The sequence below is a fragment of the Symphalangus syndactylus genome, chromosome 8 (genome assembly GCF_028878055.3).
Source record: "Symphalangus syndactylus isolate Jambi chromosome 8, NHGRI_mSymSyn1-v2.1_pri, whole genome shotgun sequence".
Taxonomy (NCBI): domain Eukaryota; kingdom Metazoa; phylum Chordata; class Mammalia; order Primates; family Hylobatidae; genus Symphalangus; species Symphalangus syndactylus.
In genome coordinates this window covers 69,090,304-69,111,117 of record NC_072430.2, presented here as the reverse complement: position 1 = coordinate 69,111,117, position 20,814 = coordinate 69,090,304, and the positions used below count along the sequence as shown (strand labels likewise).

General features: G+C 38.1%; 1 protein-coding gene across 1 annotated transcript; it reads right to left on the bottom strand.

Moving 5' to 3' along the window:
• Nucleotides 1–19,869: 19,869 nt before the first annotated feature.
• On the bottom strand, nt 19,870–20,814 carry LOC129487295 (olfactory receptor 4K2-like). The gene is given in 1 exon segment (XM_055287895.1): nt 19,870–20,814. A coding segment is annotated over 1 exon segment (945 nt).

Here is a 20,814-nt window from a genome sequence, read left to right as displayed (position 1 = left end):
TGATAAAACGTCACAAATGACAGATTTATCAAACAAACACTTCAAAGTAAATACTAAAATATATTGAAATAACTAAAGAAAAACATGTTTTGGAATTAAAGGAGGTTCTGGTTCAAGATGGCTGACTAGAAGCACCTAGTGCATTCCATCTCATGGAGAATAAACAAAGTGGTAAGTGAATACTAACTCTTAGGATCACCTAAGAGATCGTGCTGGGATTCACCAGAGAAGCAAGTGGACACGTGGAGAAGAGAGAGGAGCGAAACCATGAAGCCAAGTAACTGCCCACCTGGGACCATGCAGAGCTGGGGGAATCTCCCTAACATAGGAAAAGAGTGAGTGAGTGAGTGAGAGTCCCCTGGGGATCCACACTTCTGCCTTTGACATTTGTAATCCTGAGCACAGGAAAGTCCCCTAGACACCCTTACCCCACCCTCCAGACCAACACAGAGAGCCACCTGGAGTCTATGCAGAGTCACTGCTCAAGCCCACATGGAATTTCACTGGCCTTTGATCCCTGAGCAGCCTGGTGCCAGCTGTCACTGCCCTGCCAAGAAGGGAAGCAAGGTACTTTTGCATGTCCATTGGATAGATGTTATAGCCCAGGTACTGAGGAGCAGCCAGACTGCATACCATGTGACCCTTCCCCTCCACTGCTTCTCACCAGGGGGTGCTCACAGGTTTAGGCCCCCAGCACAGCCACCCCACCCCCACTTGAACACTGTGGTCACATCTCTGCACTCTTCTGGGAGTTTTGTTCCCAGAGGTAGCTGACAAGCCTTTTACAATCCCTGCTGGCACTTTCCTCACCCCTATGGGGGGAGCAAGGAGGTAGGGCACATTTGCAGACCTCTAGCACTAGACAACACAATGGAGATGCAAAGGAGCAGTGGGCAAACTATGCCCCAACAGCTTGCTGCCTCCACTGTTCTCTGCCAAATGGGGTTTCCACCTTCCAGCTTCCAGCACACTCACGCCACACACACCTGATCACTGTAGCCACAGCTCTCTGTTCCTGATTACATAATTCCCACAGGAGTTCTCACAGGTGGTTGGCAGGCCTTTTGTGATCACGACTGCCTCTGTCCCTACCAACCCCAGGTCAGGGAGGGAACAAGGAAGCGGAGTACATTCTTACACCTCCAGCATGAACAGCTCAACTGAGATATGGATGAGCAGTGGGCTGCTGCATGGCCCATAAACCCCTGCCTCTGCTGCTCCCTGGAGAATAGGACTCACTGGCTTCCAGCCCCCAACACACCCACCCTACCCCCACCTGAACACTAAGGCCACATCTCAGTTCCTCTGAAAGCCCAATTACCTGAGGTCAGCAACAAGCTTTTCACAGTTGTCACTACCACTGCCTTCACCCCTACCACTGCCTCCACCTCTACCACCCCTAGGCCAGCATGGGATCAGGGAGGTTTGGCACTTTTGCTTGTCCCTAACAGTGAAATCCAGTGCCACTTGTGTGAGAGGAAAATGCAAGTGTACCATGCTCCCCACAGCTGCCAATCTCCATTGTTCCAGCTGAAGAATCCTGCCCTCACCAGTGAAATGCCCACAGCACAGATGCCCACCCCTCCTGAACATTTTAGCTGTGGCCCAGAACGCTTCGGAAAACCCAACCCCATAGGCATGTGATCTTCCCTTGGGCTTCCACTGCCTAAAGGTTCCACCTGCCCTCACCTGAGAGTTCTGCCAGTGATCAATGGACTAGCCTGCCTCTCCCCATCACAGCCAGCACCTGAACTCTGGGTTAATGTGACTCAAGTCCAGCCCCTTCAGGACTCATATACACTATCCAGTGGGCCACCCAGAGGCGTGGGATCTAAGGAATTACTTAGCCCATTCCAACACTGCTGGCACCTGACCACTTCCCCAGGTTCTGAGGTCAGGCTGATCCAACCAGTCAACATCACCACAAGCAACACCCACCCACATGTGCTCAAAGGTGATGCCCTGCTCCATCCCCATGAAGCAGCAGCATTACCACATAAGAGAACAGGTGAGCCATAAAGCTATCTGTATTGGGCGGAGTGAAGAAGTTCCACCCCCAAACCACTCCCATAGAGAGTTACAAGATAGGTAATTCCCATGGCTCTCCGCCACATTGTATTCTGAGGATAGACTACAGTGTGCATCTGAACTGGGAGTCACAAGCCCCAGGACAGGGCATGATAGGGAAACAGATCATGTTCCTTCTATCTAGGACATGGAGATGGTGCAATCCCCCTCAGCCCCCACACAGACAAAGCATTTTATCAGAAGCTCCCCTCAGCCACCTTCACCAGGGCTGGTGCCCATAATTGCCATTGGTGTATTTGTGGGCAAGCCGGGGGGTCCAGCTCTGCCAAGGTGTGGCCCCTGACCCCATGGAAAAGAAAGCTCAGCATGCCTAGCCCTCCACTGTCTAGCCCATCACCAGAAACAACACAGAGCACCTCACAATAAACAAAGATCAAGTACTGATATGGTTTTGCTCTGTGTCCCCACCCAAATCTCATGTCAAATTATAATCCCCGTGTGTCAGGGGAGGGACCTGGTGGGAGGTGATTCAATCATGGGGGCAGATTTCTCCCATGTGGTTCTCATGATAGTGCGTGAGTTCTCACAAGATCTGATGGTTTAAAAGTGTGGCATTGAAACTGCCATTGCAAAATTGTGACTTAGACGGTGAAAGAGATCTAACTTAACTGACTCCATCATGCTTCTAACCTCCAAAATGTCCTTGTTCATTCCTGGGCATAGGCAGAACTAACTTTGAGAGAAACTAGTTTACAGTTTATAGTTTAAAACAAAGATGATAACAGTCCTCTCCCAGGTTAGACCTGCTTCTTGGCCGGGGACTAGATTGCCTTTGTAGGACACAAGATTAAAAATTGGAGGTTTAGGAGTTATGTAGCTGGAGGTGACAAGTTTCTGACCCTCCCTACACTGTTCCTGAGGTCATTGCTTGAGATATTTTGCAGACCCTGCACTTGGTAGATCAGCTGGCACCACCTGGATTGATAAATTGGCTCTTCTGATCTTGTGGCCCCCACCCAGGAAATGACTCAGTGGAAGAAGACAGCTTTGACTCACTATGATTTTATATTGAACCAGTCAGCACTCCTGGATCACTGGCTGCCCTCAACCCACCAAGCTGCCCTTAAAAACTCTGCTCCCTGAGCGCCTCTGCCCGGCCGCCCCGTCCGGGAAGAAGTGAGGAGCGCCTCTGCCTGGCAGCCCCGTCAAGGAAGAAGTGAGGAGCGCCTCTGCCCGGCCACCCCGTCTGGGAAGTGAGGAGTGCCTCTGTCCGGCCACCCATCGTCTGGGAAGTGAGGAGCACCTCTGCCCGGCCGCCCCGTCTGGGAAGAAGTTAGGAGCGCCTCTGCCCGGCCACCCCGTCTGGGAAGAAGTGAGGAGCGTCTCTGCCCAGCCGCCCCGTCTGGGAAGAAATGAGCAATGCGTCTATCCGGTCGCCCCGTCTGGGAAGTGAGGAGCACCTCTGCCCGGCCGCCCCGTCTGGGAAGAAGTGAGGAGCACCTCTGCCCGGCCGCCCCATCTGGGAAGAAGTGAGGAGGGTCTCTGCCTGGCCGCCCCGTCTGGGAAGTGAGGAGCGCCTCTGCCCGGCCGCCCCGTCTGGGATGTGGGGAGCACCTCTGTCTGACCGCCCCATCTGGGAGGTCTACCACGGAGGCCAGAAGCAATGTGGGGGCTGGATGTGGTGGCTCACGCCTGTGGTCCCAGCACTCTGTGGGGCCGAGGCGGGTTGATCACTTCAGGCTAGGAGTTCGAGACCAGTCTGGCCAACATGGCGAAACATATGAAAAATACAACAGACAAACCAACCAACCAACTCAGTGACAACAAAACAGGTCTACCCTGGAGTCATACTCTAATTTTTTCTATTTTCCTCATTTCTGATCCTTTATCCCACTTTCTTTTGCTTCCTCTTCCTTCTCCTTCTTCTTTGTCAAATAGAGGATTGAGCTATTATCACTGATCCATATAAAGTCTCTCTCTCATTTATTTTAATTCCCACCCCCCATTTCTATTCCCCGACTTCCCATGTGCAACCTTCCTAATATGTTTGATACGCATCTTTTTGTTTGTATGTATTTTTAGAAAACGTTTATTGTTTTGTGTGCCAAAAAAATTAATAAAATAAAAAAAAAACTCTGCTCCCTGAATGCCAGGGGAGACTGTTTTGAGTAATAATAAAATACCAGTCTCCCATACACCTAACTCTGCATGAATTACTCCTTCTCTATTGCAATTCCCCTGTCTTGAGAAATCGGCTGTGTCTAGGCAGCAGTCAACATTAGCCCATTGGTTGGTTACAGCATTTCCCTCCTCTCTCTCTCTCTCTCTCTCTCACCTGCTACCATATGAAGAAGGTCCTTGCTTCCCCTTTGCCTTCTGTCATGATTGTAAGTTTCCTGAGATCTCCCAGTCATTCTTCCTGTTAAGCCTGCAGAATTGTGAGCCAATTAAACCTCTTTTCTTCATAAGTTACTCTGTCTATGATAGTTATTTAGAGTAATGTGAAAATGGACTAACATAAATACATACTCTTCTGTTCGTGCCACAGCTGTCTCTTACCTGTAAGCTCCTGTAGGTCAAACTGCATGACCCAATATAAAATGAGCCAACAGAAGTGTATAGGGCTATAGAAGCAAAGCCAGAAGACCTTACACAACATACTCTACAGTCTCACTCCACAGGGAGGTGGGGGGAAAGGAGAGGGAGAAAAATAGGGCAAGAAAAAAAATCTTATCTATATGAAAATAAATTTAAAAATCGGAAGTGGCAGTCTCTCCTGATGAGAAGGAACCAGTGTAAAAATTCTGGCACCATAAAAAATCTGAGTCTTGTGACACCACCAAGGGATCACAATAGCTCTCCAGTAATGGACACTAATAAAATGGATACTCGGAAATCACAGATAAAGAATTCAAAGTATGAATTGCAAGGAAACTTAAAAAGATCCAAGAAAAGGTGGAAAATCAACACAAACCAAATACTAAAGCAATCCAGGAAATAAAGAAAAGGATGAGAATTTTTTTTAAATATTAACCAGAACTAATGGAGTTAAAAAAACACTAAAGGAATTGCAAAATACAAGTAAAAGCTTTATCAATAGACTAGACAAAGCAGAAGAAAGAATTTTAGGGTGTAAAGACTGATCTTTTGAACTAACTCTGTCAGACAACAATAGAGAAAAAGGAATTTAGAAAAATGAACAAAGCCTTCAAGAAATATGGAATTATGTAAAGTGACCAAGCCTACAAATTATGGGCATTCCTGAGAGAAAGAAGAAAAGGTAAACAATGAGGAAAACATATTTGAGGAAATAATTTAAGAAAATATTCTAATCTTGCTAAAAAGGTAGACATCCAGATAAAGAAATATGGAGAGGCTGGATGCAGTGGCTCAGGCCTGTAATCCCAGCACCTTGGGAGGCCGAGGCAGGCAGAACACTTGAGGTCAGGAATTTGAGGCCAGCCTGGCCAACATGGTGAAACCCCATCTGTACTAAAATACAAAAATTAGCTGGGCGTGGTGGTGTGTGCCTGTAATCCCAGCTACTCGGGAGACTGAGGCAGGAGAATTGCTTGAACCCAGGAGGTGGAAGTAACAGTGAGCTGAGATTGCACCACTGCACTCCAGCCTGGGTGACAGAGTAAGACTCTGTGAAAAAAAAAAAAAGAAGAAGAAAGAAAGAAGGAAAGAAAAGGAAAAAAAAGAAAAAAGAAAAGAAAAGAAAAAGAAGTACAGAGAACACTTGCAAAATACCATATAAAATGAACATCGCCAAGGCATGTAGTCACTAGACTATCCAAGGTCAGTGCTAAAGAACAAATCTCAAGGGCAGCTAGGAAAAAGGAACAAATTACCCTCAAGGAAAAACTGATCATACTAAAAGCAAACTTCGCAGCAGAAACCCTACAAGCCAAAACATATTAAGGACCTATTTTTAGCCTCCATAAATAAAAAAAAGTTATCCAAGAATTTTATATCATGCCACTAAGCTTCATAAATGAAGGAGAAATAAAGTCTTTCCCAGACAAGCATTAGCTAAGATAATTTGTCACCACTAGCCTGGTCTTACAAGAAATGCTCAAAGGAGGTCTAAATATGGAAACAAAAGGATGATACTAATCATCAGAAAAAGGATATATAAATACAAAGCTCCCAGATCCTAGAAAGCAACTATACAATTGAAACTCCAAAACAGTTAGCTAACAATACTATGTCAGGATCAAAATCTCACATATCAATATTAACCTTGAATATAAATGGCCTAAAGGCCCTGCTTAAAAGATACATGATGACAAATCAGATTTTAAAAAGACAACTCAACCAACTTCTATATAAAAGAAATCCCCTTACTGACTAAAGACACATTCAACCTTAAAGTAAAAGGATGGAAAAAATATATTTTGCACAAATGGAAAAGAAAAACAAGCAGAAAAATCCATTCTCATATCAGATAAAAGACATTTTACGCCAAAAAAAAGTTTAAAAACAGGCAAAAAAAAGGCATTATATGATTACAAGAAAAATATTGAAAACCAGAAGATTTAACTATCCTAAATATATATGCACCCAACACTGGAACACTCAGATTCATAAAACAAATACTATTAGACCTAAGAAAATAAATTGATAGCAAAACAATAATAGTTGGGGGTTGGAGGGGGCAGGCACAGTGCTTCTTCTTATAATTCCAGCACTTTAAGAGACCAAGGTGGGAGGATTGCTTGAGTCCAGGAATTTGACACCAGCCTATGCAACATAGTGAGATCTGATATAATATAGTTTGGATGTATGTCCCCACCCAAATCTCATATTGAAATGTAATCCTTAATGTTAGAGGTGAGGTCTGGTGGGAGGTGATTGGATCATGGGGGTGAATTTCTCATTAATGGCTTAGCACCATTCCTCTTGGTACTGTCCTCATGATAGTGAGTTTTCATGAGATCTGGTTATTTAAAAGTGTGTAGCACCTCCCTTCTGTTCTCTCTTGCTCCTGCTTTTGCCATGTGACATGCAAGCTCCCTTTTAGCCTTCTGCCATGATTGTAAGTTTCCTGAGGCCTCCCAAGAAGCTTAGCAGATGCCAGCATCATGCTCTCTGTACAGCTTGCAGAATCTTAAGACAATTAAACCTCTTTTCTCTATAAATTACACAGTATCAGATATTTCTTTATAGCAATGCAAGAACGAACTAATACCTCACCTCTACACATAAAAAAAGAAATTAGCTGGGCATAGTGGTGTATGGGAGGCTGAGGTGGGAGGATTGCTTGAGCCCAGGAGGGTAAGGCTGCAATGAGCCATGATCATTCCACTACACTCCAGCCTGGGCAACAAAGCAAGACTCTGTCTCAAAAATAAAATATAATAATAGTGGGGAGCTAGGTGCAGTGGCTCACGCCTGTAATCCCAGAACTTTGGGAAGCTAAGGTGGGTGGATCACTTGAGGCCAGGAGTTCAAGACCAGCCTGGCCAACATGGTGAAACCCCATCTCTACTAAGAATACAAAAAACTAGCCGGGCATGGTGGTGTGCGTCCATAATCTCAGCTACTCAGGAGGCTGAGGCACACAAATCACTTGAACCCAAGAGGCGAAGGTTGCAGTGAGCCAAGATTGTGCCATTGCACTCTAGCCTGGGTGACAGAGAAAGACTCTGTCTCAAAATAATAATAATAACAAAAATAATAATAATAATAGTGGGGGACTTTAATACCCCACTGAAATTACTAAATAGATCATTGAAGAAGAGAATCAACAAAGAAACTCTGGACTTAAACTGAAAAATATACCAAATGGACCTAATAGACATCTACAGAACATTTTACCCAACAACTGCAGAATATACATTTCTCTTATCTGCACAAAGAATACCCTTCAAAATCAACCATATGCTCAGGCATGAGGCAAGTCGCAATAAATTTTTAAAAACCAAGATTATATCCAGTACCTTCTGGACCACACTGGAATAAAATTAGAAATTAATACTAAAAGTACTCTCAAAACTACACCAGTACATGGAAACTAAAAACTTGCTCCTGAACAACTTTTGGGTAAACAACGAAATCAGGACAGAAACTGTAAAAATTCTTTAAAATAAATGAAATAGAAACACAACATACTAAAGTCTCTGGGATACAGCAAAGGCAGTGCGAGAAGGAAATTTTACAGTGTTAAATGCTTACATCAAAAAGATGGAAATATCTAAAGTTAACAATATAACGTTGTACCTCAAGGAACTAGAAGAACAATAAAAAACCAAACCCAAAGTTAGTATAATAAAATACATACCTGAAATCCAAGCAGAAATAAGTGAAATTGAGACAAAAAATACAATGTAATCAATGCAACAAAAAATTATTTCTTTGAAAGAATAAACAAAATTGACAGACCACTAGCTAGTCTAAGAAAAAAAAGAGAAAATTCAAATAAGTACAATCAGAAATGATAAAAATGACATTACAACTGACACCAAAGAAATACAAAAAATAAGAGACTACTATGAACACCTCTATGCACACAAACTAGAAACCTAGAAGAAAGGAATTAATGTGTATAAACATACACATAGCACTGGCATTCCTCTCCAGAGCTATCAGGGAAGAAAAAGAAATAAAGGCATTCAAATTGGAAAAGAGGAAGTTAAATGATCTCTGTTTGCTGACGACATGATTGTATACTTAGAAAACCCTAAAAACTCTTCTAGAGGATTCCTAGACTTGATAAGCAACTTCAGTAGAGTCTCAGGATACAAAATCAACATACAAAAGCTAGTACCATTTCTATACACCAATAATCTTCAAGCTGAGAACCAAATTAACAACTCAATTACATTTACAATAGCCACACACAAAAATAAAATACCTAGAAATACACTTAATCAAGGTGGTGAAATATCTCTACAAGGAGAACTACAAAACACTGATGAAAGAAATTGAAGATGACATACAAAAAATGGAAAAACATTCCATGCTCATGAATTAGAAGAATAACTGTCATTAAAATGACCTCATTATCCAACCAAAGCAATCTACATATTCAATGCAATTCCTATCAAACTACCAATGTCATTTTTCACAGAATTAGAAAAAAAGTCCTAAAGTTCATATGGAACCAAAAACAAAAACAAAATCCCAAAAAGCCAAAGCAATCCTAAGCAAAAAGTTCTAATTTGGAGGTATTACATTGTCTGACTTCAAATTATGCTAATAACTAAAGAAGCATGGTACTGATACAAAAATAGACAATAAAACAGAATAGAGAACCCAAAAAAAAAGCCATGTACCTGTAACCAGCTGTTCTTTAGTAAAGTCAACAAAGACAAGCAATGGAGAAACGACGCTCTAATCAATAAATATTCAATAAATGGTGCTTGGAAAACTGGCTAGCCATAAGTGAAAGAACAAAACTAGACCCCTACCTCCCACCATATACAAAAATTACCCGAAGATGGATTAAAGACCTAAATGTAAGACCTGAAACTATAAAAATATTAGAAGAAAACCTAGAAAAACTCTTGAATATTGGCCTAACCAAGGAGTTTGTGATAAAGACCCCAAAAGCAATTGCAATAAAGACAAAAATAGGCAAACAGGACTTAAACAAAGTAAAAAGCTTCTGCACAACAAAAGAAATAATCAACAGAATAAAACAGACAACCTACAGAATGGGAAAAAGATATTTACAAATTATGCCTCTAACCAGAGATTTCTATCTAGGGTCTACCAGGAACTCAAGCACCTCAACAAGAAAAAAGCAAACAACCTTATCAAAAACTGGGCAAAAGACAGGAATAAACAGTTCTCAAAAGAAGAAACACAAGTAGCTAAGAAACACATGAAGAAATGCCCAACACCAATTATCAGAGAAATGCAAATTAAAGCCACAAGAGATACCATCTGACACTAGTCAGAATGGCTTTCATTAAAATTCGTAAAACAGATGTTGGTGTGGATGCAGAGAAAAGGGAATGCTCATATACTGTTGGTGCGAATGCAATTTCAATCTCTGTGGAATACAATATGGAGATATCTCAAAGAAATAAAAGTAGAACTACCATTCAACCCTGCAATCCAGCTACCAGCTGTCTACCCAAAAGAAATCATTATATCAAAAAGAGATTTGCATTCATATGTTTATTGAAGCATTGTTTACAACAACAAAGTCACAGAACCAAACTAAGTGTCTACCAACAGCTGACTGGATAAAGAAAATGTGATATATATACACCATAGATTACTACATAGCCTTAGAAAAAGAAGAAAATGTCATTTGCTGTAACATGGATGAAGCTGGAGGCCATTATCCTAAGTAAACTAACACAGAAGCATAAAATAATATTGCATGTTCTCACTTATAAGTTGGCACTAAAGAAAGGGTACACATGGACATAAAGATGGGGAAAATAGACTCTGAGAATTCCAAATGGGGGCATGCAGCAGATAGGTTTGAAAATTTCCAATATTTGGTGATGGGTACACTAGAAGCTGAAACCCCACCATTACACATGTAATACCTATGTAACAAACAAGCACATGTACCCCCTGAATCTATAATAAAAATATTTTAAAAATTAGAAAAAAAATAAAAAGAAGAAAGACATGACTGGATCAGAAAACAATAATTAAAAGAAAGAATAATAACAGTGATACACCAAATAGAGAATGAAAATAAGGAAATAAATGTTATAAATAAGAAACAATAGAAATTCTAAAGAGAAAAAATAAAATACGTGAAATGAAAATTCACTAGAGGGATTTGATACCAAATTTTAGGTGCCATAAGAAAGAATCCGCAAACCTGAAGATAGATCAATAGAAACTATGAAATCTGAAAAAAACAAGAAAAAAGTATGAAGAATAATGAACAGAGCTTCACAGACTTGCAGGACACAATAAAATTATAGCAAAATGATCAAAATGGAAGTCCCAGAAGGACCAAAGAGAAAGGTGCAGAAAAACATGTGATGCCTGAAAAACATAGCTGAAGATATCCCCAAATTGATGAACATTAATTTACAGATCCCAAAACCTTAACAAACTTTAAAGAAGATAAACACAAAAAGATCCATACCTATTATAGACTATCATACTCAAACTGTTGGAAGACAGAGAGAAAATTCTGAAGTCAGTAAGAGAAAGCCAACACATCAGGATAAGGAAACCTCATTAAAATTAACAAGTGACTTTTCACTGGAAAAGAAAATGGAGGTTAAAAAACAGTAAGATAGCATATTGAAATTACTGAAAGAAAAATACAAACAAAAAAAATCCTTCAAAAATAAAGGTGAAATAAAGATAGTCCTGGATTCAAACAAAGAGAATGATAAGCAATTATTAGATCTTCTCTACAAGGAATACTAAAGGAAATTCTTCAAGCTGAAATAAAAAGACACCAGGGAGTAACCTCATTCAATATAAAGAATTAAAGCGCACGAATAAAGCTACTATGTAGGTAAATATTAAATCCTACATAAACGGGCTTTTTTCTTTTCTTCTACAACCTGATTTGAAAATCAATTGTATAAAATAATTATAAAGCTTTATTTTCTACTTATAAATATGAGATGTAATGTGTGTGACAATATCAGCACCAAGAAGTGGGAGGAAATGAAAGTATACTGAAGCAAAGTTTCTATATTTTACTGGGACTAAATTAGTATTAATCTGAAGTAAATTGTGATAAGTCAGCATGCAGGTTGTGATCCCTAGAGGCACCACAAAACAAAATAACTCAGAAAATTATAGTTAAAAACCAAGAAAGAAATTAGAATTTTTCACTAGAAAATATCAGCTAGATTGTTCACTAGAAAATATCAACTAGATAAACATTAGATTTCATATCTAGTTTTTCTTTCAGCCACTACTTTGCTAACCTATAAGCTTCAGGTACACCACCAGTTTCAGAAGCAACAGCCTTCCATAGGGTTCTCCACTGATTCTTATTATTGTGTAATGTCTAATCCATATAATCAATTCTTTATTACATGTCACCCTTAGTGGTTCAGCTTTCCTAATCAAATCCTAACAGATACGCGTACTACATTCAAAAACAAAATTGTCTAAAAACTCTCCTTCTTCTAGCATCTTCACAGGGTTTTGACATTAAGCTTAAGCTACGTCCATAAAGACAGCTGGAGAAAATGTCATTATATTCTGCTTTATGTTTATGATTTTTCTTCTTCTCTTCCTTTATTCCTGTTTAGTTATTTTTTCTAATTTTGTATATAGAACACTAAGCTTACTGTTTTTTCTTTTATGTTTTAACTCGCACATTTATGAATAGAAATTTGCTTCACAAGTGTTGATATTAAGTCTATTTGTATTACTCAGTTCAAAATGTTATTTTTAAATTTTATTTTTCCACAAGTTATTGGGGCACAGGTGGTATTTGGTTACATGAGTAAGTTCTTCAGTTGAGATTTGTGAGAGCCTGGTGCACCTATCACCTGAGCAATATGCACTGCACCATATTTTTTTTTTTTTTTGAGACAGAGTCTTGCTCTGCCGCCAGGCTGGAGTTCAGTGGCATGATCTCGGCTCACTGCAACCTCCGCCTCCTTGGTTCAAGCGATTCTCCTGCCTCAGCCTCCTGAGTAGCTGGGATTACAGCTACATGCCACCATGCGCAGCTAATTTTTGTATTTTTAGTAGAGACAGTGTTTCCCCATGTTGGCTAGGATGAACTCGATCTCCTGACCTCGTGATCTGCCCGCCTCGGCCTCCCAAATTACTGGGATTACAGGGGCGACATATTTTGTCGAATTATCTTTTTGACTAATAGACTTACTTACAAAGCATTTTTTTTTAATTTCCAAAGGTATAGGGTTTATTTTGGGGGTGCAGTGGGTGGGTAAGGAAGGACTATTTATCATTTCATTATTTTTATTGCTTTGTGATTAGATAATGTCTTCTGTAATTACCGACTTTCTGGTATTTATCAAGATGTTATGGCCTACATGTTAATGTGTTTTTGTAAATGTTACATGAGTTTTCAGTGAAACACACAGAAAGGCCAGCCTCAATCTTATTTGAGCTACTTTACAATATATTCATAATTTGTTCTTTTCCTTTAGGATAATAAGGCATTTCATTTTTTGCAGCATAATTGCTTTATAAGTGCAGACTTTTTTTCTCCATGTGTGAAATGTGAGGTGAGGAGGGCAGATCAAAAAGGTCTCCAGGTACAAACAGGGATTCAAATTTATTTTATTTAAAAAACATTTGAGCTGCAAGAGAGGTATCTTTCTTTAAAAAATTGGAAAAGTTATATAAATATGTTGATGATTCCATTACATGTTACTCTTGAAGAACAATTTTATTCAGGTACATTTTAATATACTTAAAGGGAATTTAGAAATTTAAATGTTTTAAAATCTCTTGAATGCAATGGAGTCCTATTTAATTACTTGAGAGAGACTACTAATATAAATATCAGAAGGGTTATTAATACCTCCCTCCAAAAATTAAAAGATCAGTTCCAAACTTCTAATTGTATGGTATGCTAGGGTGAGTGAAGAGAAATACAGGCTTTGCAGACTCCAGACAAAGTGCTTACAAAGAGTGTCATTATTTCAATTTAAGATAATCAAGAAAATAAAGGAATAGCCAATGAATTTACAGCAAAATTGACTTTGAAATATTTATGTTTCAAAGAAACTTGCCAACATGCCAGAATTCAGAGAATAGGGTCTTCAAGAAGACTTCCTGAGGAATATAGTAGAGAATAAACTTCAGCCAACAACAATGGTTAGAGATATCAACTACTACAGCAACAACAGCACTATCATTCCCAAAAGAGATAAAGCAAGACATCAAGATCTTCTGGATGAAAAAATATAACATCATCTGTCATTTGTCTTGCAAAAAGTATCAAACTAAATATGATTAAGCCGCTGGATTGGCAATTTGCAGAAAATACAGTGACAGAAGTACAGGTTGAACTGTACCATGAGCATGCAATATCAGCATATTTCAGACTCTGGGAGACCCTAATGGTAAATAACTCAGGTTTTTCAAAAGATAAATTATAACCCCGTCTCTACTAAAAATACAAAAAATTATCCAGGCATGGTGGCGGGCGCCTGTAGTCCCATCTACTCGGGAGGCTGAGGCAGGAGAATGGCGTGAATCCGGAAGGCAGAGCTTGCAATGAGCGGGGATCGCGCCACTGCACTCCAGCCTGGGCGACAGAGCTAGACTCCGTCTCAAAAAAAAAAAGAAAGATAAATTATACAGAAACTGAAGAGATAGTGATAGTGAGAGTTGTAGGCTACAAGAAAAGGAAACAAAGTTGGTGAGGCCAAGTTTGAGTGTGTATGTATGTATATTTGAGTATATACGTATTCATGAAACTGAAAAGAAGTGCAAATAATTTATTAAGTCAGGGTAATGGTTAATTTTGGAAGGAGAGAGTTGTCATCGAGATAAACAAATTTGAGGACTTCAAGGATGGCTGGCAAAGTTCTATTTTGTGACTTGAGATGTGATTATAATGGTGTTTGCCTTATAATATGTCATTAAGGTAAACATGTTTGTGTATTTTTCTTTACCTTGCCTTTACACTACAATAAAAAGGTTATTAAAAAAATTGAAGTAATGGATATTGATTGATTGATGGAGTCTCCCTCCAATCCACCCTCTATTAGCATGTTTTCTGTTGCATAAGAATCTTGAAATCTACAAATTGATTTTTTAAGCCAAGTTTCTCTGTGCAAAGTAGATTCCACCAATTAGATGCACCAAATGAGCTTTAGAAAGCACAAGTGTGGCAGAGAGATCTACTGATATAATTGCTGCTGGTGAGCAAGATGATGATGACATGTGAGGGAAAGCAACTGTGGCAGCCATACCTGTGTCCAGTGACTATTCACCACCTTCAGGAGTGTTGAGGGTGATGAAGGACTGGCAATGACCCCAAAGCTTTTTGCCTTTTGCCCTTACATCACATTACTGGGGTAATGTGCTCTGGAACACAATAGCTCCAGTAGCAGCTTCCAATGCATGTTCCTGTAAGTCTTTGAATTATTCATAAGCATTTAATACATTGTATTAAATCTGCTTAATTTACCCAATGGTTTCTGTTTTCTTAACTGTAGGACAACCAATATAAGTATATTCAAACAAGAAGAAAAAATTTAGATATAAATATATTATTATATTAAAAAAGTATTAATTAAATTGGTATTTCTAGCCTCAAACTAAAACAAAATTCTCTCCTTTAAATTTTCTTTAACAGATGGCGAATGAGCAAAGGGAGAAAAATCTAGCTTTTGTTGATGGCTTCAGATTCCTAGTACAGTTAAAATGTAAAGAAAAGAGGCGAATTAACAATGATCTTGCATTTAGTAGTCATAAAAAGGCTAATGGGGGAAAAAAACCTGTAGCCTCCAGTCCGAGAACATTTTTTAATTTAAAAAATAGGTATACATCTCCTTATACTGGCAGTATAAATTATCAGAGTAAAAAATAAAAATGAAAGTATAATATTTTAGTACATACTAGATATTGGAATTTGTTTTACAAAAATCAAAGAGAAAAAATAAACATGTCAATTGAGTTATATTAGCAACAATACAGACAGAATACATCAATCAATGATCCCAGTCAGATTTTCAGTCTCATTTGAGTGTTGGTCCTACACACTCCAGAATACTTTGTGCATATTTACCTCATAGGTGTAACCAAGAGTGTTAAAAATAATTCCAAACAACAAAGCATAACAGAAACTTATAAACTGAAAAACTGTCAAGTTGCTTAGTGGATTTCATTGGCATCTGAGAGTACATGCAAGAAGTTCACATGAATTAGACTTCCCTGGCTGTTTTCTTCTCCCCATTTTTCAACTGACACATACATCTGAAAACCATGCAAAATAATATCAAGGAAAGAACAGGGAAATAGGAGGATTACTCCAACCCTCTCAACAAATTTTGCTATAACTGAGTTGTTTAAAAACTCACATGTAGAGAAGAGATTCACTGGTAGTTTTTTAAATTTGAAAATACTTTCATAAAGAGTCTGGATATGCAGAAGTAACAGCATTTTACCAAGAACTTCTTATAGTAGCATAATCCAGTGACCACATTATCCTAAATCCTTATCATTGCAGAAAAATACTTCACGTAAGACAGCTCATATAATACAAAACTTTATATATCTACTAATCTATCCATCTGCCTATCTCTTCACCTTAATAATATGAGTCAAACATCATTCTTATTCTGACGACAATTGTAATGTGAATTCATCCTAAAATCAATAAACCAATTTAACATTTATTCATTGTAAAGGAGCAATAGAATAATGATTAAGCAACAACTTGATACTTCTCTTGATTAATGACAATTGTGAACAGACAGAAAAACAAGTTTCCAGAAGCTTTAATTAATGTAAGAACCAGTGTAATTTTCTAGTGGAAGTTACTTTTAATTTTTCAAATTAATACTGACACGTGTATACAGATGTGAATATTTACACACACACATACAGACATCAATATTTAAAACACATAAATGAAAATTTACCTTTTAAATTAAACAAGTCAATTGTTAGCTCAAGAGACTATCAAGTCCCATAAACAAAGATATCCAGAGGTTATCGCCCAGAATGATACAATGACTAACATTTATTGACAACTATCTGCTTTATATTATTTACTTCTTTTATGCCTCAAATAACTCTGTGGTGTAGAGACCACTATTACCTCCTTTAACATATGTAGAAACTGAGGCTAAGAGGTATTAAGTGCTTAGCTTAAGTTTACACCACTAGTAGTAGAAGTAGTATTAAACACTGGTTTAAAAAGAAAAAAAGATAACCAGAGTCTAAGACTTTTAAAACTACACATTAGACTTCAGATTGTGCAGACTCTTTTAATGCAGGGGTGTCCAAACTTTTGGCTTCTCTGGGCCACATTGGAAGAACTGTGTTGGGCCACACATAAAATACACTGATACTAAAGATAGCTGATGAGCTTTACAAAGAAATCACAAGAAAATCTTATAATGCTTTAAGAAAGCTTATGAATTTTTGTTGGGCTGAATTTAAAGCCATCTCCTGAGCCACATGCAACCTGCAGGTCATGGGTTGGACAAGCTAGGCTTAAAGCCTATACAGTTCGAGGACACCTGTTTCAGGAAAAGAAAATCAAAACAACTAATAAAAGGTTGTTAGTTTCCATTCTAGGGCCTTCGAGGAAATCCATGCAAAGGAGAAGTTATAAAACCTAAGCTTTACTAGCTTTATGGTAAATCCACCATCGTTATACCATATAGTATTCTAAAAGTTTTCTTAAGCATTTTTAGAAACAAACATCATTTGTAGTTTTTATTGCTATTATATATATCCAGTTCCTTCACATATTAAAATTTACACTTTATCTGTTTATATCTATACCCGATTTTTAACAGTTTTTCCATCTGCATTCAATTATTGTCCAGCTTCACAGCTTCCTAAACAGGTAGAGGAAGATGAAGTTTCTTGTTAACACAGTCTTCCTATAAATGCTCCAGAACTCCCTCAGTTGTGTTATTGCAGATAGTGCAGATCACTTAAAATTATACTTGCCTGTTTATCTTGCATTCTCTGCAGAACATCATCTGTCTCTGGAAACTCCGGTGGCAGCTGGCACCATCCTTACTATTGCTTAACGAGTCCATGGCCATGTCACTGCAGTTATCCTTGGTAAAAGAGTGTCAGCATCTTGTCTAAGAGATATATCAAAAAAAACCATCCACCATGAGTCCTAAAGTCCTAACTAAGATTTTTAAGTGTTTATATAACATGCAGAGGTACCATGAATATTGACTCCTCACACTAAGCCACCAAGAAATGTGATAGTTCCATTTATATATGTAAGTCCTCCAAAGGCTTTCCGTAATCCTTTTTATTATCAGCTACAGAACTTTACTATCAATCCAACTACTTAATCTCATTATTGACTTGCCTTATAGAGTTGTCTGCTGATCAGCTACACCTTTGAGGGTATTTTGGCAAATGTTCTTGAGTTTTAGAATTCTCCACAAAAGCACAGAAAATCAATAGCGTCTCTTCCAGAAGATTCCACAGTTTTATATTGCAAAAAGCAGCACAGTTTTGAAAATATTCCCTGGACAAATAAGTATGTCAAGTAAAAGAATTATTTCTAGCATTTTTAAACACCAGCTAAAACATTCTACATAAACGAAGTCCTTGAGTCTGAATATATTTGTACATATAACTGCAACCAAGAGAAAGTTCACATTCAAAACCTAAATTGGCCTATTTGTATCCCTATTTAAAATAGAATTATGTTAATCTTGTGCTTACATAAGCATGTTTTATTTTATGTTAATACTGTAGACGTTATTATCTAATAATTTTAAAACTGCTCAGGCTTTAAACCCAATATCACAGACTTTCAAGCTGTAAGCTTATTCCTTATTTGCTTAGTACATTAATGAAGAAATAAAACAAAAACTGATGAAGAAAAAATACATTCCTTTTATAACTTGGCTTAATATTAACATCTAAGAATTTTCTGTTTTAATTATCTTTCATAGATGATAATTAATGCATTTCATTTGTTTTCTCCATTTACTGAATCATACCAGAAAATAACAACTTGATATTATCAAATACTGTGGTTGCAACATATCTTTCCCTTTGTGGATACATGTTGGATCATATATAAGACACTATATTTTATCAACATAATTTAGAAAATTCTAAATAACAGTTAACTCATGAATGTTTGCCATCATTTAAAGATGATTTGCAAAGTAGGGTATACAGAATTTTTCCTTTCAATACTTGCAATCCCAGTAAGTACCAGCAGGTGGTAGTAATACTTTGTATACATTAAAGCTAATATTGACCTTACCAGATTTATTTATAACAGTAACAAAACCTATTTGTGTACAAAACATACTTATTACATTGACAATGTATTACTAAATGCAGATTCATTATTTTTACAGCCAAATATTTCAAGAAAAAAATAACCAAAATGGAAAGCAATATAACACTTTAAAATGAAAGCATGGACTCCCCATAAATTCTACTGTTAGAAGCTGTGTCTCTTAATTCTAGTTTTAACTTCTTAGGAATTAAGCAACCATTGTGTCTGTACAAAACAAAGTGTACTGATCTGCAACTCATTTCATATTTTCTGATTTTCAGAATTCTCCAGCCTCTCTACTCATTCTGCATTATCAGAAAGAAATATCATGACTGTATTGCTTTGATGATGAGCTAAAAGTGGTTGGTAAAGATTGCTACACTTACAGCAATTTTATGGATGTCATTAACATTTGAAATAAAATATATCTAGAGTTTTCTTTAATAGAAGAGATCACAAATTGGTTTAAATGTTAAGTAGGAGTGGCTTGGGGAAGTATGCGGAAAATCATTGCTTCTCTGTCAGAGGCTAAGATCCTATGGCAGTATGGAGTTCCTAAGGATTATAGGAATCTCGCTATCTTGTCACACTTTAGGAGCATCTCACTAAGTGATTCAGTTGCTAATTGTGTGTAGTTGTCATAATCTCCTAGTTCTGCTTTAATCTATATTTCTTCTCCTCATTCCTTGGTTCTCTTTTCCAATAAATTGATTATTGATATTGAATGTCCTAACTGGAACTGTCACTCCTGACATTTTTATAGTCTTTGTTTCTAGAATAAATTGTTTTCATTAACTTGCTTTTCTGAAATTTCAAATGTATTTTGAACACATTCACATTCATGAGAATAATTTCAAAATGCACTGAACTTGAGCCCTCACAAATTCTTGGCAATTACAATTTGATAAGAACCCTCTAGAAAGAAGAGCCTAACACAGCATTGTGACTAATGTTCTGTGTCACAAAAACTATGAAGGCATTGCCTTATTAAAATTCAGAAACCTATTTTTCAGTTTCCTCATGGCTATCTTTACTTCCTGATTCCTCAAAGTATAGATTACTGGGTTCAGAATGGGAGTAAAGATGGTATAAAACACAGACAGAATCTTGTCTGTGAGAAAGCTGCTTAGTGGCTACATGTAGATGAAGATGCATGGCCCAAAGAACAAGAAGACAACAATGAAATGAGCTGTACAAGTAGAAAGGGCCTTAGATGATCCTCTGGAAGAATGATCCTTCACAGTAACCAGGACAATAACATATGAATTCAATAAAACAATAAAGCAGGACAATGCAATTATGCCACTTGTTGAGATCATAAAGAGGCTCAGAACATAAGTATCCACACAAGCCAACTGGAACACCACAGGAAGGTCACAGAAAAAGCTGTCTACCTCATTGGGACCACAGAATGGTAACGTGAGGGCAAATATGACCTGACTCATTGAATGCATGATTCCCACAATCCAGGAAGCCACCACGAGAGCAACACACACCTGGGGACTAATGACTGAAGCATAGCGCAGGGGCTTGCATATTGCAATATACCTATCAAAAGACATGGCCATGAGTAAGATGATCTCAGTTCCAGTGAAAAGGTGGAGAAAGAATATCTGGGTAAGGCAGCCATCAAAAGAGATGGTTTTGTGACCTGTTAGGTAATCTGTAATCATCTTTGTGGTGGCAAAAGAAGCAAGAGACATATCAATGATTGAAAGACTGGTAAGCAGGAAATACATAGGGGAGTGTAGGTGAGGGTCCACTATAACTGTGATGACTATGAGGCTGTTACCCACCATCGTTGCCACATAAAGCAGTGAAAACACCATAAAGAAAAACATCTGTAGTTCCCAGGAATTAGAGAGCCCCAGCAAAACAAATTCAGACATGGTAGACTTATTGGCCACATCCAT